Source organism: Corythoichthys intestinalis, chromosome 22 (genome assembly GCF_030265065.1).
Source record: "Corythoichthys intestinalis isolate RoL2023-P3 chromosome 22, ASM3026506v1, whole genome shotgun sequence".
NCBI classification, from domain to species: domain Eukaryota; kingdom Metazoa; phylum Chordata; class Actinopteri; order Syngnathiformes; family Syngnathidae; genus Corythoichthys; species Corythoichthys intestinalis.
Genome location: NC_080416.1, coordinates 27906707 through 27928004, shown reverse-complemented (window position 1 = coordinate 27928004; position 21298 = coordinate 27906707). Strand labels below are relative to the sequence as shown.

At 41.3% G+C, this 21298-nt stretch overlaps 1 protein-coding gene across 3 annotated transcripts in view; it reads left to right on the top strand.

Moving 5' to 3' along the window:
• The window catches only part of LOC130910578 (cilia- and flagella-associated protein 69-like), a 42749-nt gene that overhangs the window by 887 nt on the left and 20564 nt on the right, over positions 1 to 21298 (top strand). Inside the window, exons 1-13 of one of the 3 annotated variants that reach the window (XM_057828002.1) lie at positions 53 to 357; positions 484 to 540; positions 606 to 671; positions 5333 to 5442; positions 5524 to 5600; positions 8591 to 8692; positions 8878 to 9030; positions 11522 to 11699; positions 13094 to 13217; positions 16404 to 16452; positions 16530 to 16651; positions 16749 to 16980; positions 17094 to 17258. In XM_057828002.1, coding sequence (XP_057683985.1) covers positions 277 to 357; positions 484 to 540; positions 606 to 671; positions 5333 to 5442; positions 5524 to 5600; positions 8591 to 8692; positions 8878 to 9030; positions 11522 to 11699; positions 13094 to 13217; positions 16404 to 16452; positions 16530 to 16651; positions 16749 to 16980; positions 17094 to 17258 — 1516 coding nt within the window. In that variant the 5' untranslated portion in view covers positions 53 to 276. Of the gene's footprint in view, positions 1 to 52; positions 358 to 483; positions 541 to 605; positions 672 to 5332; positions 5443 to 5523; positions 5601 to 8590; positions 8693 to 8877; positions 9031 to 11521; positions 11700 to 13093; positions 13218 to 16403; positions 16453 to 16529; positions 16652 to 16748; positions 16981 to 17093; positions 17259 to 21298 lie in introns of those variants that run through there. The other 2 variants (XM_057828004.1, XM_057828003.1) reach the window with 2 other exon arrangements.

The window sequence follows — 21298 nt, the reverse complement described above, 5'->3', positions numbered from 1 at the left end:
TTTTTTCTTGTTGCAAAATGCACCATCAGGGCTCGAATCATTTTGATAGCGCCGTGATAGTTTAAGTGATAATAGACTATTTTAAAGGTTTTTCTTTTTATCGAGGTTATATTTCGAATATGTCATTTTTTTTAATCGATTGGTTGTCTTTTGTCACATTCTTGGCGTGTTTTGCCACGTTTTTGTCGCCTCTTGTAGCGAATCGTGAATCGCAATGGTTGGAGACGAATGCTAATACGAAGATAAGTTTATTTCCATTTTATTTCTAAATCAAAAATGGATTCATGTGAAGTTGTGCAAAGAAGGAATGCGGATATGGCAGTTGTCCGGCCAAGAATGCCAGATCAAGTCGAGAGGGTACCTCAAGTTTGACAATATTGTTTGTATAGCGCAGTGGGAATAGAAGTGTAGCATTAAAATGCTGTACTCTTCTACAAAAATGCAGTTAATAAAATAATAACCAAATGTTCTCAAATTTCCAAGTATTCAAGAACTCTCGACCTGGGAAAGGTGGTTTCCCTGCTTGAAGACCCATTGACAGTAAGTCAAGAGCACCTATTATGTCATTTGGCAACTTTATTTGAACATTTTTCTCACTTTAACAGACCAACATGCATGAGAGACAAATATTTGTGCTGAAAAAGCTGATGAAGAGGAAGCAACAAGGCTTTGTATCCTTTTTTCATGTAAACTTTGATGGAACTAAATCGGCACAAATCTCGCTGTTCCAGTGGTGTTCCTAGACTACATGGTGCCCTGGGTGACAATACACTTTGCCCCCCCCCCCAAAAAAACAACAACAAACAAACAAACAAAGAAACAAACAAACGCCCAAAGCCATCAACAGGTGACCCACAAAATACAGCGCATGAAGTATACTTAGCACAACCCAACAACAAAAACACAGTATTTGCGAAGAATGTTCCATTTATTAACGCTTTCAAACCAGTTGAAAGTGCATAGCAATAAATATGTGCAAGATAATATTACTTTAACATCAAAAACATAAAAAAAAAAATTAAAAAAGTACCGTTGAAATAATAATGAAAGTGTGGAAGATTCTACTTGTGAAAAGTTGGCGCAGATGTGTTGACTACTACAGGGGCTCTAGTTCGAGGGCAGGTATGCATTAGGGCTGTCCCAAACAATTATTATTCTCCAGATTAGTCTACACTTTTTCAACGATTAGTCGACTAGTTTAATAATTTTTTAATGAACATTTTTTTCTAATCTTGCAATAAAATTTTTCTTGACTATTGTTAATTCACATTTTCCTTCCAAAATGTCACATGACTCGTTACCGGAGTGCTGTCAGCATTGCTGCAGAGATTGAAGAGGTGGGGGGTCAGCCGGTTAGTGCTCAGATCAGGGGTCCCCAAACTTTCTCCTGTGAGGGCCACATAACTTTTCCCTTCTCTGATGAGGGGGGTCAGTTTGTAACAGAAAAATTGTGACGTTTGCAGGAGTGCCTAAATGTAAAAAAGTATTGTTTTTCAGAAAGCCACAATCAAATAACCTTTTCTGGATTCTTCACGAAACAAAAGTAAATAAAATAAAAATAATAATATAATAATAATAATAAATAAAAATAACACTATTAATTAAATGGATAATATGGATAATAACCGAATAACCCTCTCTGAGTTCTTCACAGAAAAAGGCCAGGAAATAAATAACACTATTGAGAAAAAAAATTTTTCAAAATGCTCTTTGGTATTGTTCAGGGGGCCGGACCAAATGTGGAGGCGGGCCGTGTCCGGCCCGCGGGCCGTAGTTTGGGGACCCATGGCTCAGATCATAGGCCGTACTCTTCAATAATTTGGTGTGCATGGCTGTCACCCCAGGAGGAAGCCTCTTCTGAAGACTGTACACAAGAAAGCCCGCCCGTCTCATCAGACCATAGGACATGGTTCCAATAATCCATGTGCTTTGTTGACATGTCTTCAGCAAACTGTTTGCAGGCTTTCTTGTGTCCCGTCTTCAGTAGAGGCTTCCTCCTGGGGTGACAGCCATGCACACCAATTTAATGTAGAGTGCGGCGTATGGTCTGACCATTAACATGCTGACCCCCCACCTCTTTAATCTCTGCAGCAATGCAGACAGCACTCCTGTAACGAGTCACATGACATTTTGGAGGGAAAATGACAAGCAGTACTAAATTTGGACATTTAGGGATGTACGTAGTTTCTATGGGGTGTACTATCTTTTGTTGCGAGGGGTTTAGATATTGATGGCTATATTTTGAGTTATTTTGAGGGGGAAACTAAATTAAATCTATTATATAAACTGCACACAGACAACTTTTTATAGTGTCAAAGTGTCATTATGTCAGTGTTGTCCCATGAAAAGATATACTTACTGTATATCTGCAGAAATGCGATGAGTGTACTCATTTTTGTGATACTGTATTTTCAATATTTATGATTTTAACGGAGGCGGCAATGCGCTAAAGTACGTAGCTGACATTAGCCCCTAATACTGTCGTACAAACCATAAAGGCAACTTCAATGAAAAACTTTTGTTATATGGACGTATGATCCGCCAGCTTGTTGTCTCCTGTGTTCTTTCAAAATTATACCGGGGTGACGGTGCTTCAGGTGTTCATTCACGGCCGCTGTGATATGCAAGCTTGCCATTGACTGCACACGACTTTATTTCGTTAAAAAAAAGTCCATGCTTTGGTCCCTCTGGTGCGCTTTCTTGGCTTTGTGCCACTTTCCCCACTTGAATTCCGAGCGTCTGCCATTCTCTTCCTTTCCACAAATATATTTTTTAACCCTTAATTAACAGTCGACGGGATGGTGTGCTCGTCAACACATTTCCGCATTGACAACATCGACTAGTGTGGACAGCTTTAGTGTGCATGCATGTGCACACATTTACTATCTGGTGAATAACATACAGATATAAAGTCAAAATTCACAGACTTCTTAATGTGTTTAGCTTATTAAACATTAAACCACATCATTTTAACTATAAACATACTATAGTGAACATTTGCATGCTATCTCCCTTCGAACCACTACATTCACTGCCCACATGAATTATTTTGATATGATGCTGACATTTATCACAGATAATTTTTTTTTTTTTTTAAAAGCTAGCAACTACAAAATTACGGACACAAAACACATTTAAAAACAGTATGTCTCCACTTACCATTGTGAGGAATGTTCACAATCTATGTGCAGCGCCTTTATTCACTTTACAAGGCATACAGTACTCACATAATCATTGAAGGAGCAGACGCATGAACCGGGAAATGCAGAAAGTAAATGAAACGTCTAAACTATTGAATGACTTGAAGAATTCTTAACAGAAAGAAAACATACAGTACTAGCCAAAAGTATTGGCACCTCTGCAATTCTGTCAGCTAATGCTCAATTTCTCCCAGAAAATGATTGCAACGACAAATGCTTTGGTAGTAATAACTTCATTCATTTTGCTTGCAATGAAAAAACTCAAAAGAGAATGAAAAAAAAAATTTAAATCATGATTATTTTACACAAAACTCAAAAAATGGGCCGGACAAAAGTATTGGCACCCTCAGCCTCATACTTGGTAGCACAACCTTTTGACAAATTAATGCGAAAAACTGCTTCCGGTATCCATCAAGGACTTTCTTAAAATGCTCTGCTGGAATTTTAGAGCATTCGTCTTTGGTACACTGCTCCAGGTCTCTGAGATGTGAAGGGTGCCTTCTCCAAACTGCCATTTTCAGATTTCTCCACAGGTGTTCTATGGGATTCAGGTCTGGACTCTCTGAAGGCCACTTTAGAAGTCTCCATTGCTTTCTCTAAAACCAATATCTAGTGCTTTTTGAATTGTGTTTTGGGTCACTGTTCTGCTGGAAGAACCATGACCTCTGAGGGAGACCCAGCTTTCTCACACTGGGCCCTACATTATGCTGCAAAATTTGTCGGTAGTCTTCAGACTTCATAATGCTGTGCACACGGTCAAGCAGTCCAGTGCCAGAGTGAGCAAAGCAACCCCAAAACATTAGGGAACCTCCGCCATGTTTGACTGTGGGGACCGTGTTCTTTTATTTGAAGGCCTCCTTTTTTCCCTTGTAAACTCTATGTTGATACCTTTTCCCAAAAACCTCTACTTTTGTCTCATCTGACCGGAGAACATTCTTCCAAAATGTTTTTTGGCTTTTTCAGGTAAGTTTTGGCAAACTCCAGCCTGGCTTTTTTTTATGTCTCTGGGTCAGAAGTGGGGGCTTCCTGGGTATCCTACCATAGAGTCCCTTTTCATTCAGATGCCGACGGATAATACGGCTAGACACTGTTGTACCCTCGAACTGCAGGACAACTTGAATTTGTTTGGATGTTAGTCGAGGTTATTTATCCACCATCCGCACAATCTTTCGTTGAAATCTTTCGTCAATTTTTCTTTTCCGTCCACATCTAGGGAGGTTAGCCACAGTGTCATGGGCTTAACACTAATTGATGACATTGCGCATGGTAGGCACAGGAACATTCAGGTCTTTGGAGATGGACTTGTAGCCTTGAGATTGCCCATGCTTCCTCACAGTTTTGCTTCTCAAGTCCTCAGACAATTCTTTCGTCTTCTTTCTTTTGTCCTTGCTCAATGCGGTACACACAAGGACACAGGACAGACCTTGAGTCAACTTTATTCCATTTGAATTGGCTGCAAGTGTGATTTAGTTAATGCCACCAACTGTTATGTGCTACAGGTAAGTAACAGGTGCTGTTAATTACACAAATTAGAGAAGCATCACATGATTTTTCAAAGGGTGCCAATACTTTCGTCCGGCCCATGTTTGGAGTTTTGTGTAAAATGATAATGATTTATTTTTTTTCCATTCTCTTTTGTGTTTTTTTCATTGCAAGCAAAATAAATGAAGATATTACCACCAAAACATTTGTAATTGCAATCATTTTCTGAGAGAAATTGAGTATTATCTGACAGAATTGCAGGGGTGCTAATACTTTTGGTCAGCACTGTATATATTATACAACTAGGTCAAATATTGAAGTTTAAAAAAAAAAAAAGATTCTTTGCACATTAAGAATCGAAGTCACCCCTAGGTGAGTGACACTGTTAAGTGATACAATCTCCGCTTCCCACCTCTTTCTCCTTTTGGGGTTGCATGCAGACAGTAACTATGGTCTGCAGGGAGCATCATTGCAATGCTAGGGGTGCCAATTATAATAGCAGACAATCACTTATGTGCATGTGCCCTAATTTGCCGCCCCAGGCGACCCAACCCAACCGTTCCAGGAACCGCCATTGCCTGGCTCACATTTACTGCCATGCACAACTGTCAGTATTTTCTATGAAATCCGATTTCCTTGACATTGTCAAGCGACTGAGGGAGCTGGCAAGCTTCACGAGAATCATCGACGTCTGCTGTGAAAAGGCAAAAATAAATCCAGAATATTGCCGCATTTTGTGTGAGGCGCTTAACATTTGTAGGTACGAAACGTTCTTTCCGTTGTCCGAGAACGTTTTATCTCTGCACTATGCCGTCAAAGTGTTGCTATTTCTGCTTTTAAGGCTTCCCTTCTTGAAGGAGAAAATGTCAGATGAGCTCAACTACGCTGAGGATGTGAAGCAGTTCCTCTCCAGAATGGGTATATAAACACAACTTGTAAAGGAGAACAGTTGGTTGCCTCATGAGTTGGTTGTCATACTTGCTATAACTAGACTACCAGAGGGCAGTGTTCCCCAATATATGCCAGTTACTATATGTATTCATTATTTCAAAACAAATATTAGAGAACTCAGTGGGACTGATGGTTATCTCTAATCTACCTATACAGTGAAGAAAATAAGTATTTGAACACCCTGCGATTTTGCAAGTTCTCCCACTTAGAAATGATTGGCGGGTTTGAAATTTCCATGGTAGGTGCTTGTCAACTGTGAGAGACAATCTAAAGGGGAAAAAAATCAGGAATCATTTGTATTATACTGCTGTAAATAAGTATTTGAAAACCTGTCTATTAGCTAGAATTGTGAGCCTCAAAGACCTGTTAGTCGCCTTTAAAAAGTCCAATGAATAAGTGGAGTGGAGGTGGACTTTTTGTGTATGACTTTTTGACCTGTTTGAGGCGGTTGGCGACAAATAAGCACCCGTCCACCCCATACAATCAGGAAGACTCCAATTCCTAACATGGTCAAGACCAAAGAGCTGTCCAAAGATACCAGAGACAGAATTGTAGACCTCTACAAGGCTGGACAGGATTACGGGCAATTTCCAACCAGCTTGGTGATATAAGATCCACTGTTGGAGCAATTTTTAGAAAATGGAAGAAGCTAAACATGACTTTCAATCTCCCTTGGACCGGGGCTCCATGGAAGATCTACCTCATAGGGTCTCAAAGATTCTAAAGCCTGAGTTATGCTTCTGCGTTGCGGTGACGGCGTAGCGACGATGTAGATCCTACGGCGTCAATGAGCATTCGATAGTTCTGCGGCAAGGGAACCCGTTGCTCTGTAATTCACTGCCAAGGCACTAGAGGGGCGTGGCATTGTGTTTGTGTGGTTTTGGGGGACTCTTGTCGACTTCCTCTAGTTTGCTTCCGGTTACACAACAATGCCAACGGAGATGGAACACTTAATTGTGGATCTTCCACTCATCAACATTGGACAACAAAAGTTGATTATACAAATGTTGAGGTGCAGAAGACGGTTGCGGAGGTGGTCTGTTCGACTGTTAATGCCGCACAGAGACAGGCAGTTTACAAATTCTAGCATCGGGTGGAAGCCAGAAAGCTGCGTTTCCAATGTTTTGTCTGATTTCTTTGCCGTGTCCTACAACCAGCCAGTAGGAAGCCATAGCAGCTTTCTGGCGGCTATGGAACTTCCCAAACTGCGTTGGAAGCCTTGATGGTAAACATGTTATCATAAAAGCACTGAGGCACTCTCAATCAGTGATGATTTATCATTTGTGTGAACTGTCTTTTGTTTAAAATTAAACATCAAAACAACTCTTTTGACACCATACCTGTTCTTTAATCTTCAAATACCTGAAGTGTAAAATGTAAATAAGTCACAGACTCACAGCAAACATATGTACACAATAAATGATAAATTGCACCAACCAAAAATGCGACATAAAGTGATCAAAAGCTGGCAGTTTTTGGCCGACTGTGTCGCCGGTTGGTGTGGCCGTTCACTTCCGAACACACGCATACTTGTTTTGGATGTTTTTCCATTTTTTTTAATGCAATCGCTGACCTCCAGCCCCGTATTTTCAGCAATCTACTTCCACTAATTGCTTGCCATTTGGCAATCTTTATAATGTCTTGACGAGACATTGATACTTGCTGACCTCTTCGATGATACTCTCGTCGGCTTGGTCCATTTTTGCGTGTAGCACAACAATGTTTGTAAATAGCAGTGATTTCGCGCTAACCCGGAAACAACAACCTGAGAGGACCAATCACAGTCCATTTGCGTCACGTCACCACGCGTTGACGTGACGCCTAGTCAGGAATCTATGGAGGTGCACGTCAGGCTATGGCAGAGGGTTGTGAATCGGGTCTGCCTTGACAGCGCAGGTCTGCCGCAGAAGCATAACTCGGCCTTAAGAATGGTAAGGAATAAGTTAAGAACTACACAGGAGGAGGTGTTCAATGACCTGAAAGGAGCTAGGACCACCATTTCCAAGGTGCATGCTTGGCACAAGGGTTCCCCTGCTTTACCAGCATATGTCCAGGCCCGTTTTAAGTTTGCAAATGAACATTTGGATGATCCAGAGGAGTCATGGGAGAAAGTCATGTGGTCATATGAGATCAAAATGGAACCTTTTGGTCTTAATTCCATTGATAGTGTATGGAGGAAGGAGAATGATGAGTACCATTAAAAAAAAAAACACCATCCCTACTGTGAAGCATGGGGGTGGTAGCATCATGCTTTGAGTGTGTTTTTCTGCATATGAACTAGACTACGTCACTGTACTAAGGAGAGGATGACCAGGGCCATGTATTGTGAGATTTTGGGGAATAACCTCCTTCCCTCACCCTTCCCTCAGTTAAAGCATTAAAAATGGGTCGTAACTGGGTCTTCCACATGACAGTGGCCCGAAGCGGACAGTCAGGATAAACAAGGAGTGGCTTCGTAAAAAGCATAAAAAAGTTCTGGTGTGGCCTAGCCAGTCTCTAGACCTAAACCCAATAGAAAATCTTCAAAGGAAGATAAAACTCAGTGTTTCTCAGTGACAGCCCAGAAACCTGATTGATCTAGAGAACATCTGTGTGGAGCAGTGGTGCAAAATCCCTGCTGCAGTCTATGCAAACCTAGTGAAAAGTTACAGGAATCGTTTGACCTCTGTAATTGTAATCAAAGGCTACTGTACCAAATATTAACATTGATTTTCTTAGGTGTTCAAACACTTATTGTAGCAGTATAATACAAATAAATTGTTTAAAAATAACCATACACTGTGATTTCTGGAATATTTTTTTAGATCGTCTCTCACAGTGGACAAGCACCAACAATGAAATTTTTAAACACACCCATCATTTCTCAGTGGAAGAACTTGCAAAATCCAGCGTGTTCAAATACTTATTTTCCTCACTGTATCATGTTTATGTGTGTGTTTCTTTGTGGGCACATGCAGGCTACTTGATGAGTGTACCAGACAGTGAAGTGAGGCGTCAGGTAGTTGAGTCAGTCAAGTCTTTTTACAGTTGCCCAGCTCCAAGCAAACCATCGCTTGATGGTACTGTACCACAACTATTTATCTATGTTATCTACAATAGCCTTCCTTCCTCCCTTTTGTCATCTTTTACCTCATCTTCATCTTTTTGTTTTCCTATCGATATCTAACATAGTCATTTTTCTTCGCATTCTGGCCTAATTTCGAGCATTACCGGTGTCTGCATTGACATTGGTTGATGTGCACAGATCCTCAACCAACGTCTCCTGGCTACAGACTACAACTTCTGGAGCGTAGCGACCTGGCCAAGACTCTCTTCCTTTCCATAGCAGCGCTGGAGAAGGAGCCCGCCATCAAACTGCTACTCTTGCAAACACTTCAGATGCTCTCCAGCACATCTGGTCAGTGACCGGGTGGGGATTACTGCATTGCACTTATTTATATTGGACATGTTTTATTATCAGGGTCATTTTTTAACAGGGTGCCATTTGTGTCCCCACTGCCCCAGTACAAATAAAACTGTATTTTCACCAAAGTTGGACAAACATTCATTTAACTTTTTTTTTTTTGTCTATTGCCGTCTATCATAATTTCCTCCTAAATTTTTTTATGGAATTTATGTCTTGTAAAAGGTTGTTATGGAATTTTGCTTTCTACCCAGTGTGTTTCATTCAAATTAAATCTATAAAATAACGGATATCAGTAGAAAAAAAAAGTTATGATTTTATTGTCCTGGGTAAACATCTTTGATCATGTGTTGTTTTTAAACCAAAATATATTATTTAATTTTTTTTTTTTTTTTAAACGGTTTTCTGTTTGTCCCCAATGTTGCTGTCCATTTTGTTGTGTTAGTGTCCCTTTAAGATAATTCCCCATTAATTAATGACATTACTCTTCTACGATAACATCACCCCAGTGGTGGGAAATTTAACTCTGGTAAGCAATTTTAAAAATCAGATTTAGCAGTTATATGAAGTACATTCAGTGTGGTTGATCATAACGTGTACACTCATAAAGCTACTCTATATACCAATGTAATTAACTGAATCGAATCATTTCGAAAGGTTTATTCATAAAGTTATAGATTGCACATCAACTATCCAAAGTCATGTTAGCTATTATGCTAGCAAAGCTAGCTTTTGGCTATAGATTGCACATCAAGTATCCAAAGTCATGTTAGCTATTATGCTAGCAAAGCCAGCTTTTGGCTAACTTTGGCACAAATGTCCCCTCTGTTAGTGTCCACTCTGTTACGTCGAAATGGCAGCCTATAAAATAAATGACCCATCAACACAACAATCCTAATCAATATCAGGTGAACATGCTAATTAGCATACAGTAGAAGTTTGTTGCGAAGAATTTTAATTTTCCCAACATTTTCTACCATTAATGAAAACAAAAGCCTGTGCAGCATTTCAATCAAAGTTGAAGTTGTATTTATTTTAATATTTTTCGGAAAAGGAATAGAAATGCCACAAAAATTAGTTAAGGCGTGGGGGCCAGATCCAGCGCGCCACATCATAAGTGTGTGACCGCTTGAATAAATTGGGTTCATGTTTGACTTCATGTTTCTTGCTAAAATGAAATTTGAAATGAAAATGAAATATCTGTCATTTTCAATGAAATAATGATGATTACAGAAATTTGTAATTAAAAAAAAAAGAGAGAATATTTATCACTTTCCATTATTTTATTAAAATAGTGAATAAATAAAGGAAACTTATAAATAAATAAATACAAAAACAAATAAAAATCGATTATTTGCTATTTCTCTTATATACAAGGTGGGGCAGAGCAACTTGCTTATTTAAATTTGGCGCCCTGAAGCAATGGTTGCTCAGAGAATGGTAGGGATGGACTTATTTGATCGGGTGGGCTTAAAGTTTGGTTCTTAACGTCACTTATTTTGTGCTTTCACTGTTGAGGCATTTTTTTCAAGCGGTCGCTCAATCGTCGCAATGCAACATGCATTCCGTAGACATTTCAATATTACCCTCCGTGGTTGCGTTTCTGGCCGGCAATCGATTGTTTCATGGGTAGACAATTTCAGGGAAACGGGTGATGTAAAGAAAAAGAAAACTGGCCTCCCAGGAACAGCATGGTCACCCCAAAACTTTGACGCGGTGAGACAATCACTTTTGAGAGCTCCCCGACGGTCTGCCCACAAACAGGCATCTGCTCTTGGGTTGTCTGCCCGTTCTGTGAGACAACTCCTCCTTGAAGAATTGAAATTTCATCCCTACAAATTAGCTGTTGTGCAGGAACTTAATCCACGCGATTATATTGCTCGCTTGAAAAAATTGCCTCAACAGCGAAAGCGCGTTCCAACGTCGTCCACTCCATGATGCTCACTGGGGTTCCTGAAGAAAAAACACAAAATAAATAACGTACGTTAGGAACCAAACTTTAAGCCCCACCCTCTCAAATAAGTAATTCCCTACCATCCTCAGAGCAACCATCGCTCCAGGGCACCAAATTTAAATAAGCACATTGCCCTGCCCCACCCTGTATATGAAAATAAAAAGGTTAAAACGCATTTTTTTTTAAAAATTCTCCCCTTTTTTTTTTGCAAAAATATAAATACACAATAAAAATGACAAAACATATGAGACAATATTTGCTATTGAGAGGCTCAAACAAGAGGATTTAGACATTTTTTTAGGTCAACAATGTCTCAAAACGATTAATCAACAATCATAGTTTTTAGCAAATTTTATAATTGCTGATTTTCGCTCATTCCCTCATCATCCCTCCCAAAGAAAGCACAACTACAATACCGCCCATGACAAAGATGACTTTGACACCTCTGCTGACTCTAGTAATTGAATCTAACAGCATTTAAATGTGTTTGGTTTCTTCTGAACACTGCCACCATCTATCATCTGTCCCTAGAGATGAACTGCGCTTTAATGTTGAGTGTACGAGGGGCCGAGAGCATCTGTCTACACATGAACGAGCCAGACCCGAGTGGAATGGTCCTGTTCCACACCTCGGAAATCCTCTGGAACCTTCTAGAGAGGGGAAACAAGTCTGAGGTGGCTTCTCAACTCAACAGTTTAGAATGCGCCATGTATGTCCAATACACAAGCCCTAACTCAATGGAACTACTGTACTCTAACCCTTGTTTGGTTCTTAAGTACCTTGTGATAACTTTTTTTGAACCTGTCCTGTTCAGCTGACAGCTGACAACACAGAGGATGGGAATCTGGACAGTTTTAATATATAACATGGGCGTATGACGTACTCCCATTGTGATTATTCATTGTGTTTCATTTATTAGGAGAAAGCAGTGAGCCCGAGGGGTTGGGGGGGACAGAGAGGAAAATACAAGAGGAGAGAGACAGAAGAGAAAATAAACAACAACAGAAATACATTAAACACCTACACTACTTATGAATATAGTGATGCTATTGTTTGCTAATTGTATTTCCCATGGGCACCGTGTGGTGGGCCTGATGACCGAAGAGAAAGGGTGAGGGGGGGGGGGGCTTTGAGTCAAAAAGAGATCTGATTAGGTGGGGTGATGCGTACACAAATCAGCAATGATAGGTGTGGAACCCAGTATTATGTAAATCACTTGTCAAGTGTGGATATGTTGACATCCTATTTTGTGCTGCCCTATTGCTAATCCTGGCACCGACAGTTTCTCTACTTTAGTGTGTCTAATTGCACCCAGTCATGTGTGAATCCCATCAGTGGTGTGATAGTCCTGCAGACAAGTGGAAATGCTGCGCGGGAGCCCCTCCAGGGCCACGGTACCACCCCAGTTAAACGGTGGGGTGAGCTAGCGTGGCCGATCCCTCCTCCCGCAGCTCCAGGGGCAACAGTCATTCCCCAGGGTGGTCCCCGGACCATCCGCACCCCCATTGACCGGCCTTCGAGGAAGGGGTGAGGGGATGCGCCACTGGCCCCCACGCTAGCCCACCCGGCCCGCCAAACACTGCCACAACTCCCAACCGACACGGCACACCGCAGGACCCCGACGGCCCGCTAGGTCCGGAGCAGCATAGGATCACCACCCAGAGTGGGCAACACCATGCCAACCCAACGGCACTCAGCCGGCGACATGCACCAGGGCCCAAGGAGGATACCCGGATAGAGAAGAGAAGGGAAGGCGAAAGTAGGAGAGCACCGACGGTGCGGGACCGGAGCCCTGACCCACCACTTACCCCCACAACTGGTGGCCCAGGCGAAGAGGAGGCCCCGCCCCGGGAGTCAGACCATATAGAAAAGTCTGGGATCCACCTACTGCCCTATTACTGTGGCTGCCAAGTCCTCGACTGGCAGCCATGACCCAGCAGCATGATGGGATTGTGCGGGGAGGATAGCGCAGTGATAGCTTCTGTTGTTAAATGCCATGAAGTTGACATGATCTAACCCTACTACGATAACTAATATTAACCATAACCTGATCCTAATCACCATAACGTTACTTATTAAAAACTTGTCAATTTTACATTTTAGATCTCTTAAAGAAGCCTTTACTCACACCTTGCTGAACACCTCCCGACATGTCGACCTCCAAGTCCGAAACGATCTGCTGGTGTTAACCACACTCTTTGCTGAGAACTCCAGCACTCTGCTCATTGTGAGTGATGTCTTCTTGATCATTGAACTGGCGATTTAGGATTATGTCCATGGGGTTAGGATTACGAAAGAGCAGTGGTGGATGAAGTACTCACTTTTTTTCTTTAGTAAAAGTACAGATACAGGGGCAAAAAAATTACTTACCGGTAAGTAAAAATATCAAAGAAAAAATGTACGCAAGTAAAAGTACAAAAGTACTTGCGTTACAATTTAGTTTACAAGTAAAAAGTAAAAGTTTTTTCTCCTGATACAGTACTTTTACACCCGGAAGTAATCTGACCTTCTAGCCCAGACATGTCCAAAGTCCGGCCCGGGGGCCAAATGCGGCCCATGGTCAAATTTCATCCGGCCCCCAGCCTCTGTCATAAAATCGATAACGTCTGGCCCGCACACAGACTTAATAAATTGGTCAGCAGTACTGCTACCAGCATATGAAGTAGCTCACACACTAAATGCTGCTCCTCATTTACCCACTAAAAGGCAGGAGCACTCTAAGCAACATTACCCCGCGTTACCCTTTATTTCCCATTTCTAAAATGGCGACAATCAACAAAAAAAAAGAAAGTTGACTGTGACGGCCAACACTTCAAGGATAGGTGGAAATGGGACTACTGTATTTCTTCTCTAAAATATGCAATAACGGTGTCTGCGTCATTTGCAAAGAGACAGTCGTTGTTTTTAAAGAGTTCAATGTGAGGCGATATTAACAAACAAGACACGCTGACATGTACGACAAGATTACAGGGAAGATATGTAGCGAGAAATTGAAGCAACTTGAAGCTAGTTTAATTTTACAACAGCAGTATTTCGCAAGAGCCCGAGAGTCGAAAGAGAACGCCATAAAGGCTAGTTGCGAGATTGTTGAAATAATTAATTTAGGGCTGTCAAACGATTAAAATTTTTAATCGCGTTAATCACAGCTTAAAAATTAATTAATAGTAATTAATCGCAATTCAAACCATCTATAAAATATGCCATATTTTTCTGTAAATTATTGTTGGAATGGAAAGATAAGACACAAGACGGATATATACATTCAACATACTGCACATAAACACTGTATTTGTTTATTATAACAATAAATCAACAAGATGGCATTAACAATAACATTCTGTTAAAGCGATCCGTGGATAGAAAGACTTGTAGTTCTTAAAAGATAAATGTTAGTACAAGTTATAGAAATTGTATCTTAAAACCCCTCTTAATGTTTTCGTTTTAATAAAATTTGTAAAATTTTCAAGAAAAAAATAAACTAGTAGCTTACCATTGTTGATGTCAATAATTACACAATGCTCGTGGTGCTGAAACCCATAAAATCAGTCGCACCCAAGCACCAGCAGGGGGTGACAAAACAAAAAAACACAAGTAACAAGACATGAAACTGTGACTGTGCTGTCATTTTAATGTTTGAGCGGGGCATGTGCGTTAATTTCGTCAAATATTTTAACGTGATTAATTAAAAAAATAATAATTACCACCCGTTAACGCGATAATTTTGACAGCCCTAAATTAATTAAAAAATAATAACAAAGCAAATGTGACACACAGAATGGCTTGCTAAAATTTGCTTGGATATACTGTTCTACGTAAAGGCCAAGGTCGGCCCTCCACTTTTTTACCACACCAAATCTGGCCCCCTTTGCAAAAAGTTTGGACACCCCTGTTCTAGCCAGACCGCCGGAATTGCGCAAGCCAAACCGCCAGACCCGCGCTGGGGCAGCTCCAACGACCCGGGCCGGCGAGACCCCGACAATCCGCTCTGTGCGTTCACCTCAGTCTTAACCCTTTGTACTGACTCCATTTTGAAAGGTTTAAAGACGGCTCACCGAGAACAAGATGACAATTTATTCGGGTCGACAGCGATCAAACAGAAAGGCGAAACAGACTCAGGCGATGAGGCAAACTCGTTCCAAGGTCACCATATAAGACGTCAACAAAAGGTTCCTGAGAAAAATGACAAATCATAGATAAACATTCAGTCTTTTGAAGGCTATCGCGGGGAGGGCCGTGGGCAGGAAGATGGGTGTGTTTGGGATTATTGTGTGTTTGTGGATTGGACAGGAGGATTCGGGAGTTACTGTTGTCGGTGTAACGATGGTTGTGGATTTTGCCCTCTCAGCGTCAAAGGGGCTCTTGGAGTCGTGTTATCCATTGGTGTTCTCTGGTGTTCCTTGTGTTGGGACAGGGTGTCCCGCCATTTGTTCTGGACTGTCCGGGAGAACTGATTGCGAGAGTTGGTGGTGCAGACGTGGGCTTGTCAGCGTCAATCTTGCTCATGACGCACAGGTTGAGCTTCCATGATAAGAAGACGTCATGTATCTTTTATGCCCTATATTCTACTTGTTTTCCTTAAACTATGGTATAAGTGCTATTTATTTTATACTGTGTGTGTTAGACTAATACAGTCAAACAGTAAATAAGAGAAACGATACTATTCCCCGATTGATTATATTAAGTGTGTTAGAATAATGCAAACAGTTAGACAGTGCATACGAGAAAAGGTATCTCCTTCAACCCACAATATTACTATTTTCTTTTTCACTTTTTAGTGCAGAATAGAAAAAACAAGTAATACAATTGACAGCACTTTAAACAGAAGCCTAACAAGCTAAAAAAAACTACAAAAGTTAGCTTCATGGTGGATTGCAAGCAACTATCAGGTGCATACCGCCACTTACTGTACAAGAGTGTGCAGCACCCATTTGAAGGCGCGCTGCTCTCACTGTTGGTTTTCATTGGTCAATATCTTGTTCACCTGCCTAATCTTGCTTGGACTCGGGTTGCTGCCTCTAGTGCTCAATTACGGTATAGTTGCACGGGGCTTATCGATTGCACCGGAGGCATGAAAACAAAACTATTAATTCACAATGAGAAAAAAAACAACCAAACAAAAGCAACGTATAACGTCTGCAACAATTTGAAAAGTACCAGAGTAAAAAGTACTAATACGTGCTGTAAAATGTATTGAAGTAAAAGTAAAAAGTACCACTTCATATTCATACTCAGGTAAAGTACAAATACACAAAAATGTACTGAAGTACAGTAACAAAGTACTTTTGCTTTGTTACATTCCACCACTGCTAAACAGAGTATGCGGTTTTGTCTTTGGGATTGACAGAGTCAGTTGGGCGAATGTTTCGGTTGCGGTATTCTGTGTTCTGTTTTCTACAAATATCTCATTTTGTAGGAGAGTCTCTTCGCCAGGTTGCTCGTTGCGCTCAGCACATTTCCTGAGCGTAAGGCAAATTTTCATCCGCTTCACTTGAATTGTTATGGATTTGACGGACATGTTTTCCCCTGGCTTTTTTGTCAGTGGCGACTCAAGACCCTTTGGTGAGCCAGCTGAAACTGACGTACAACATGGAGGACCTGCAAATGAAGAAATTGCTGTTAAATTTGCTGGTTGTCATGTCCAGAAATTCTGCAGCCATCCCGGTAGCTGTTCCTGCTTTTGGAAATGTCAAACCACATAAAGGGTATGTTGCTGAATGTTAGGGTATGTTGATATGTTGCTGTCGTATTTGTGGTGTAGATTTTCAAGAAGGAACAAGTAATACTGGCTCTGTTGACGCTGGCCAAGCCACCTACTGCCACTCTTGAGGTGAAGGTGGGTTATCGCAACTGGTCGTCCGTCCAGGTGGAGGAGCTCCAGCTGCAGGCTCTGGCCGTCCTCGCTACCGTAACCCCACTGATGCTGGACCACTACATGTCCTGCTACGGTAATGTGGAACTACTGCACCTGCTGGACTGGTGTGCCAGGCAAGGTGAGAGACCATGAACAGGGTTGGGCACTCGAGTCAGGGTTAGGATTAGGACTTGATAGTTGTTTGGTGACTAGTGGTAATTTAACTTGACTTTTTTTTTTTTTTTATTCCAGATGGATACTTTGGACAAGGTCATAGTTTCCATGCTACTGGCGGGCGAGGAAGCAAGAAGGCTCACTTGCGTTATTGCATTAGACTGATGAGATCCGTCACTTCGCTGGCTGACACTACACTCAACCAGGACTTGTGCGACCAGGGGACCATACACTTGGTTTTAGGTCAGTGAGGTCGGGTCAAGTTAGGGTGAAGTTAGGGTGTTGGGCTTTGTTTTTCTAGGAGTATATGGCAGTAGAATTGCTCAGGGAGTTCTAGGTTATGATTGAAATGGGTTTGTGAGGTCAGGATTAGGTAGGTTGGGTACAGTAGCGGGTTAGTGGAGTTCGGTTTAGTAGAGTAAGGATAATGCAATTTGGGTTTCAAGGGCTAAAATTAGTGCTGTTAGGGTGGTTTAATGGGTTAGGGCAGGGGTCGGCAACCCAAAATGTTGAAAGAGCCATATTAGGCCAAATTAACAAAAAACAAATATGTCTGGAGCCGCAAAAAATTAAAAACCTTATAAAAGCATTATAATGAAGGCAACACATGTTGTATGTATCTATTTAGCTATATCAGCCTACTATCAAAATGACTTGGCTGTAAATACAGTACATAATGAGCCTTCATGATTAAAGACCAAATGTGAAGTAAGGTTGGCCAACCATTTTTTGAATAATATCAATGGCTAAACAATTATAAGCATATTTTCGTTATTTTTTTTAACGCAACCCTTCCAGATTCTTTGTTTAACCCATAGCAACGCCCTTGACAACGAAAATGGTTTTCTTCGACAATCTTCGGAAATTACGTCACACAGAGAACTGCGAGGGAAGTCCGCCATAGAACAGTATTGTTGCATTGCTTCTCGTTAAGATGCCACGGCGGTGTGTGGCGATGTATTGTTCTCAATCTAAAGAAAACTTGCATGAGTGGCCAAAGGATAGCAGGGCACGTAAATACCCATCTTTTGTTCGCACGAAGCGAATGAATTTCACGCCATCATCGAGTAGTGTTCTCTGCTGCAAACACTTTGAAGATGCCTGCTTCCTCAACCGGTCTGCTTATGATTTGCCAAAGAGTAAGTGTGATTTTTGGATAGATGACTGATGACTTTGTCAAAGCAGAGCTGCCATCTGTTGTGGAATGAAAAGTAGAAGGTAGCGACGTTAGCCGAAAAGTAACTCGAAGCAAAACCCCGATCGTGTTGTGGAATGAACAGTAGAAGCTAGCGACGTTAGCTGAAAGCTAACTCGTTGCAATCCCCGATCATAGTTGTATTTGAGTTCATTTTGCTTACACTTATAAGTTGGTCAAAACTTTTCTTTTATCCCAGGCAATAGTAGGTGGTTTATTTTCCTGACATGTTTCGGCGAACACTTCCGCATTCGTCAGAGGGTCCAAAGGCGGAAGTGTTCGCCAAAACATGCCAGGTAAATAAAAGCTGACGTCGCTAGCTTCTACTGTTCATTCCACAACATGATCGGGGATTCGTCAAAACTTTTCGTCAAAACTTTTCTTTTATCCCAGGCAATAGTAGGTGATTTATTTACCTGACATGTTTCGGTGAACACTCCCGCGTTCGTCAGAGGGTCCGAAGGCGGAAGTGTTCGCCGAAAAAACAAAAGTATATTTCCCTCCCTCATCTTCTCATTGGTTAAAGTGCGTACGACACGAGAAAAAAAGTCTTAAATAGGATTATTATGTGAATTAGAATCATATTTTGAGACGATTGGGCTATATACAACAATTTAGCAAAGCACAGATGATGAGAAATTAGTGTTTTAATCTGCCAGTTAGCCACGCCTACCATTATAGGGCTCTAGCGTCCCCAACAGGTGGATGACGTCAGCGGAGTCACGATTTCATCTGATTTAGTATGCAGCCCATTGAGTGGGAATTATTCACAGCCATGAAAACACAACGAAGAGAGCCGCAAAATGTCATTGTTTCAGTCTCTGTACTCCAATATTTTTACAGGATATTCTTTTTTATCCAAGTATTTTTCCCTAATAGCTAAATAAATGGCTTGAGAAGGACCAGTCAGCCCGTTGAGGGGGAATTATTCAGAACTAGGAAAACGTGACGAAGAGAGCCGCAAAATGTCTTTGTTTCAGTCTCTCTACTCCAATATTTTTATAGGATATTCTTTTTTATCCAAGTATTTTCCCCAATAGCTAAATAAATGGCATGGTTATGACAAATAACAGTCTTGTGCTAAATGGAATATGAAATAATAAAAATGCATTTATTCAAGACGACATGGCAAAAGTACTCCATAATGGTCAAAACTGTCGACTTCACCTTTACTGTCGCACCTCCCAAACGATATTATATGCCACCTTAATCGGGTTTACAGTGCTCTCCATAATTATTGGCACCCCTGAAAAAGATGTGTTTTTTAGCTTCTAATATTTTTTTTTGTTCAAATAATATGGGACCTTAATGGAAAAAAAGAGAAAAATCCAACCCTCAATACAAGTGCATTCATTCAGTGGGGAAAAAATCCCACATAAAGAAAAAAAATATTTGACATCAAATAATGTGTGTCACAATTATTAGCACCCCTGGTGTTAATACTTCGTACAACCCCCTTTTGCCAACAAAACAAGGTCTGGGGACTGAGATGGCCATGGGAGGAGCTTGATTTTGTGTCTGGTGTGTAGATTTGGACATATGTTTAGGGTCATTGTCTTGCTGAAAGACCCAGTGACGACCCATCTTCAGCTTTCGGACAGAGGGCAACAGATTTTGATTTAAAATGTCCTGGTATTTCAATGCCAAAAAGCTCAATCTTGGTCTCACACAAAAATACACCTGGGACCGTGTGCTTTGGTTTTTGGTAACAAACACTCTAAGTGGGTCTGGCGTGCCACGAAAGATGCGCATGCTGAAAAGCACCTCATACCCACTGTGAAGTATGGGGGTGGGTCAGCGATGCTGTGGGGTTCTTTCGCTTCCAAAGGCCCTGGGAACCTTGTTAGGGTGCATGGCATCAAGAATGCTTTGAAATACCAGGACATTTTAAATGAAAATCTGTTGCCCTCTGCCCGAAAGCTGAAGATGGGTCGTCACTGGGTCTTTCCGCAAGACAATGACCCTAAACATATGGCCAAATCTACACAGAAATGGTTCACCAGACACAAAATCAAGCTCCTCCCATGGCCATCTCGGTCCCCAGACCTTATTTTGTTGGCAAAAGGGGGGTTGTACAACGTATTAACACTAGGGGTGCTAATAATTGTGACACCCATTATTTGATGTCAAATAATTTTTTCTTTGTGTAGGATTTTTCCCCACTGAAGGAATGCACTTGTGTTGAAGGTTGGATTTTCTCTATTTTTCCATTAAGGTCCCATATTATTTGAATAAAAAAAATATATATATATTAGAAGCTAAAAAAACCACATCTTTTTCAGGGGTGCCAATAATTATGGAGGGCACTGTATGTCATTTCCCTTCCCCGGCTTCGGAGAATGTAAACAAACCAAGAGGCATGACAGCTAGCCGACACGCTAACCCGAACCGAGTGATGTTTCAAAGTCTTCGAAGCGGAAAATCACACATAACTAGCCCGGATTATTTCACATGACGACTGGGTTGTCGATTGTCTTCGCCGATCAGCAAACCGCCCGGCGGAGAGCAATTTACAGCTTGTTCACCTGCTAATACGGACAGGAGAGTTCGCCGAGGAAGCAGCTGAACAATGTCCGCTGAACATTTACATGTCATCCATGATCAAACGTAAGTAGTCCTTTATTTAAAGAAAGTTTGTACTGTTTACTTTGTAATCGTTGTATTCGCGACTATTTTTAACTCAAAGTTGCAATTTCTGATCAGTCGGAAAATTTGACAGAACACCTCGCACACGAGCACAATAAGCCGAATATAGTGCTCTCCCGGCAGGTGGAAGTGCGACAAGCCGCCGGTGTTGTACCGAAAAATAGCCGCCCCGCATGCATGTCAGCCACAAAATGCAAACCACCTACATATTAAAATGATAAACACGCCTCTCCCTCGTAGAGCAAGATTTTTCTGCAGCCATTTGGCTGGCGTGATGCGAAAAATAAACGTATTAATCCGCTAAATCAGCTGAATCAGTCCTTCTTATACAACAGTACGGCTGTATAGTGAAGAGGACTCCTTCCTCCCTACACGTCACAGCGCCCTCTTTCTCAACTTGAGACTGTTGCCGGAAGTCAGTCATTTTCATGGCGCGGGATTA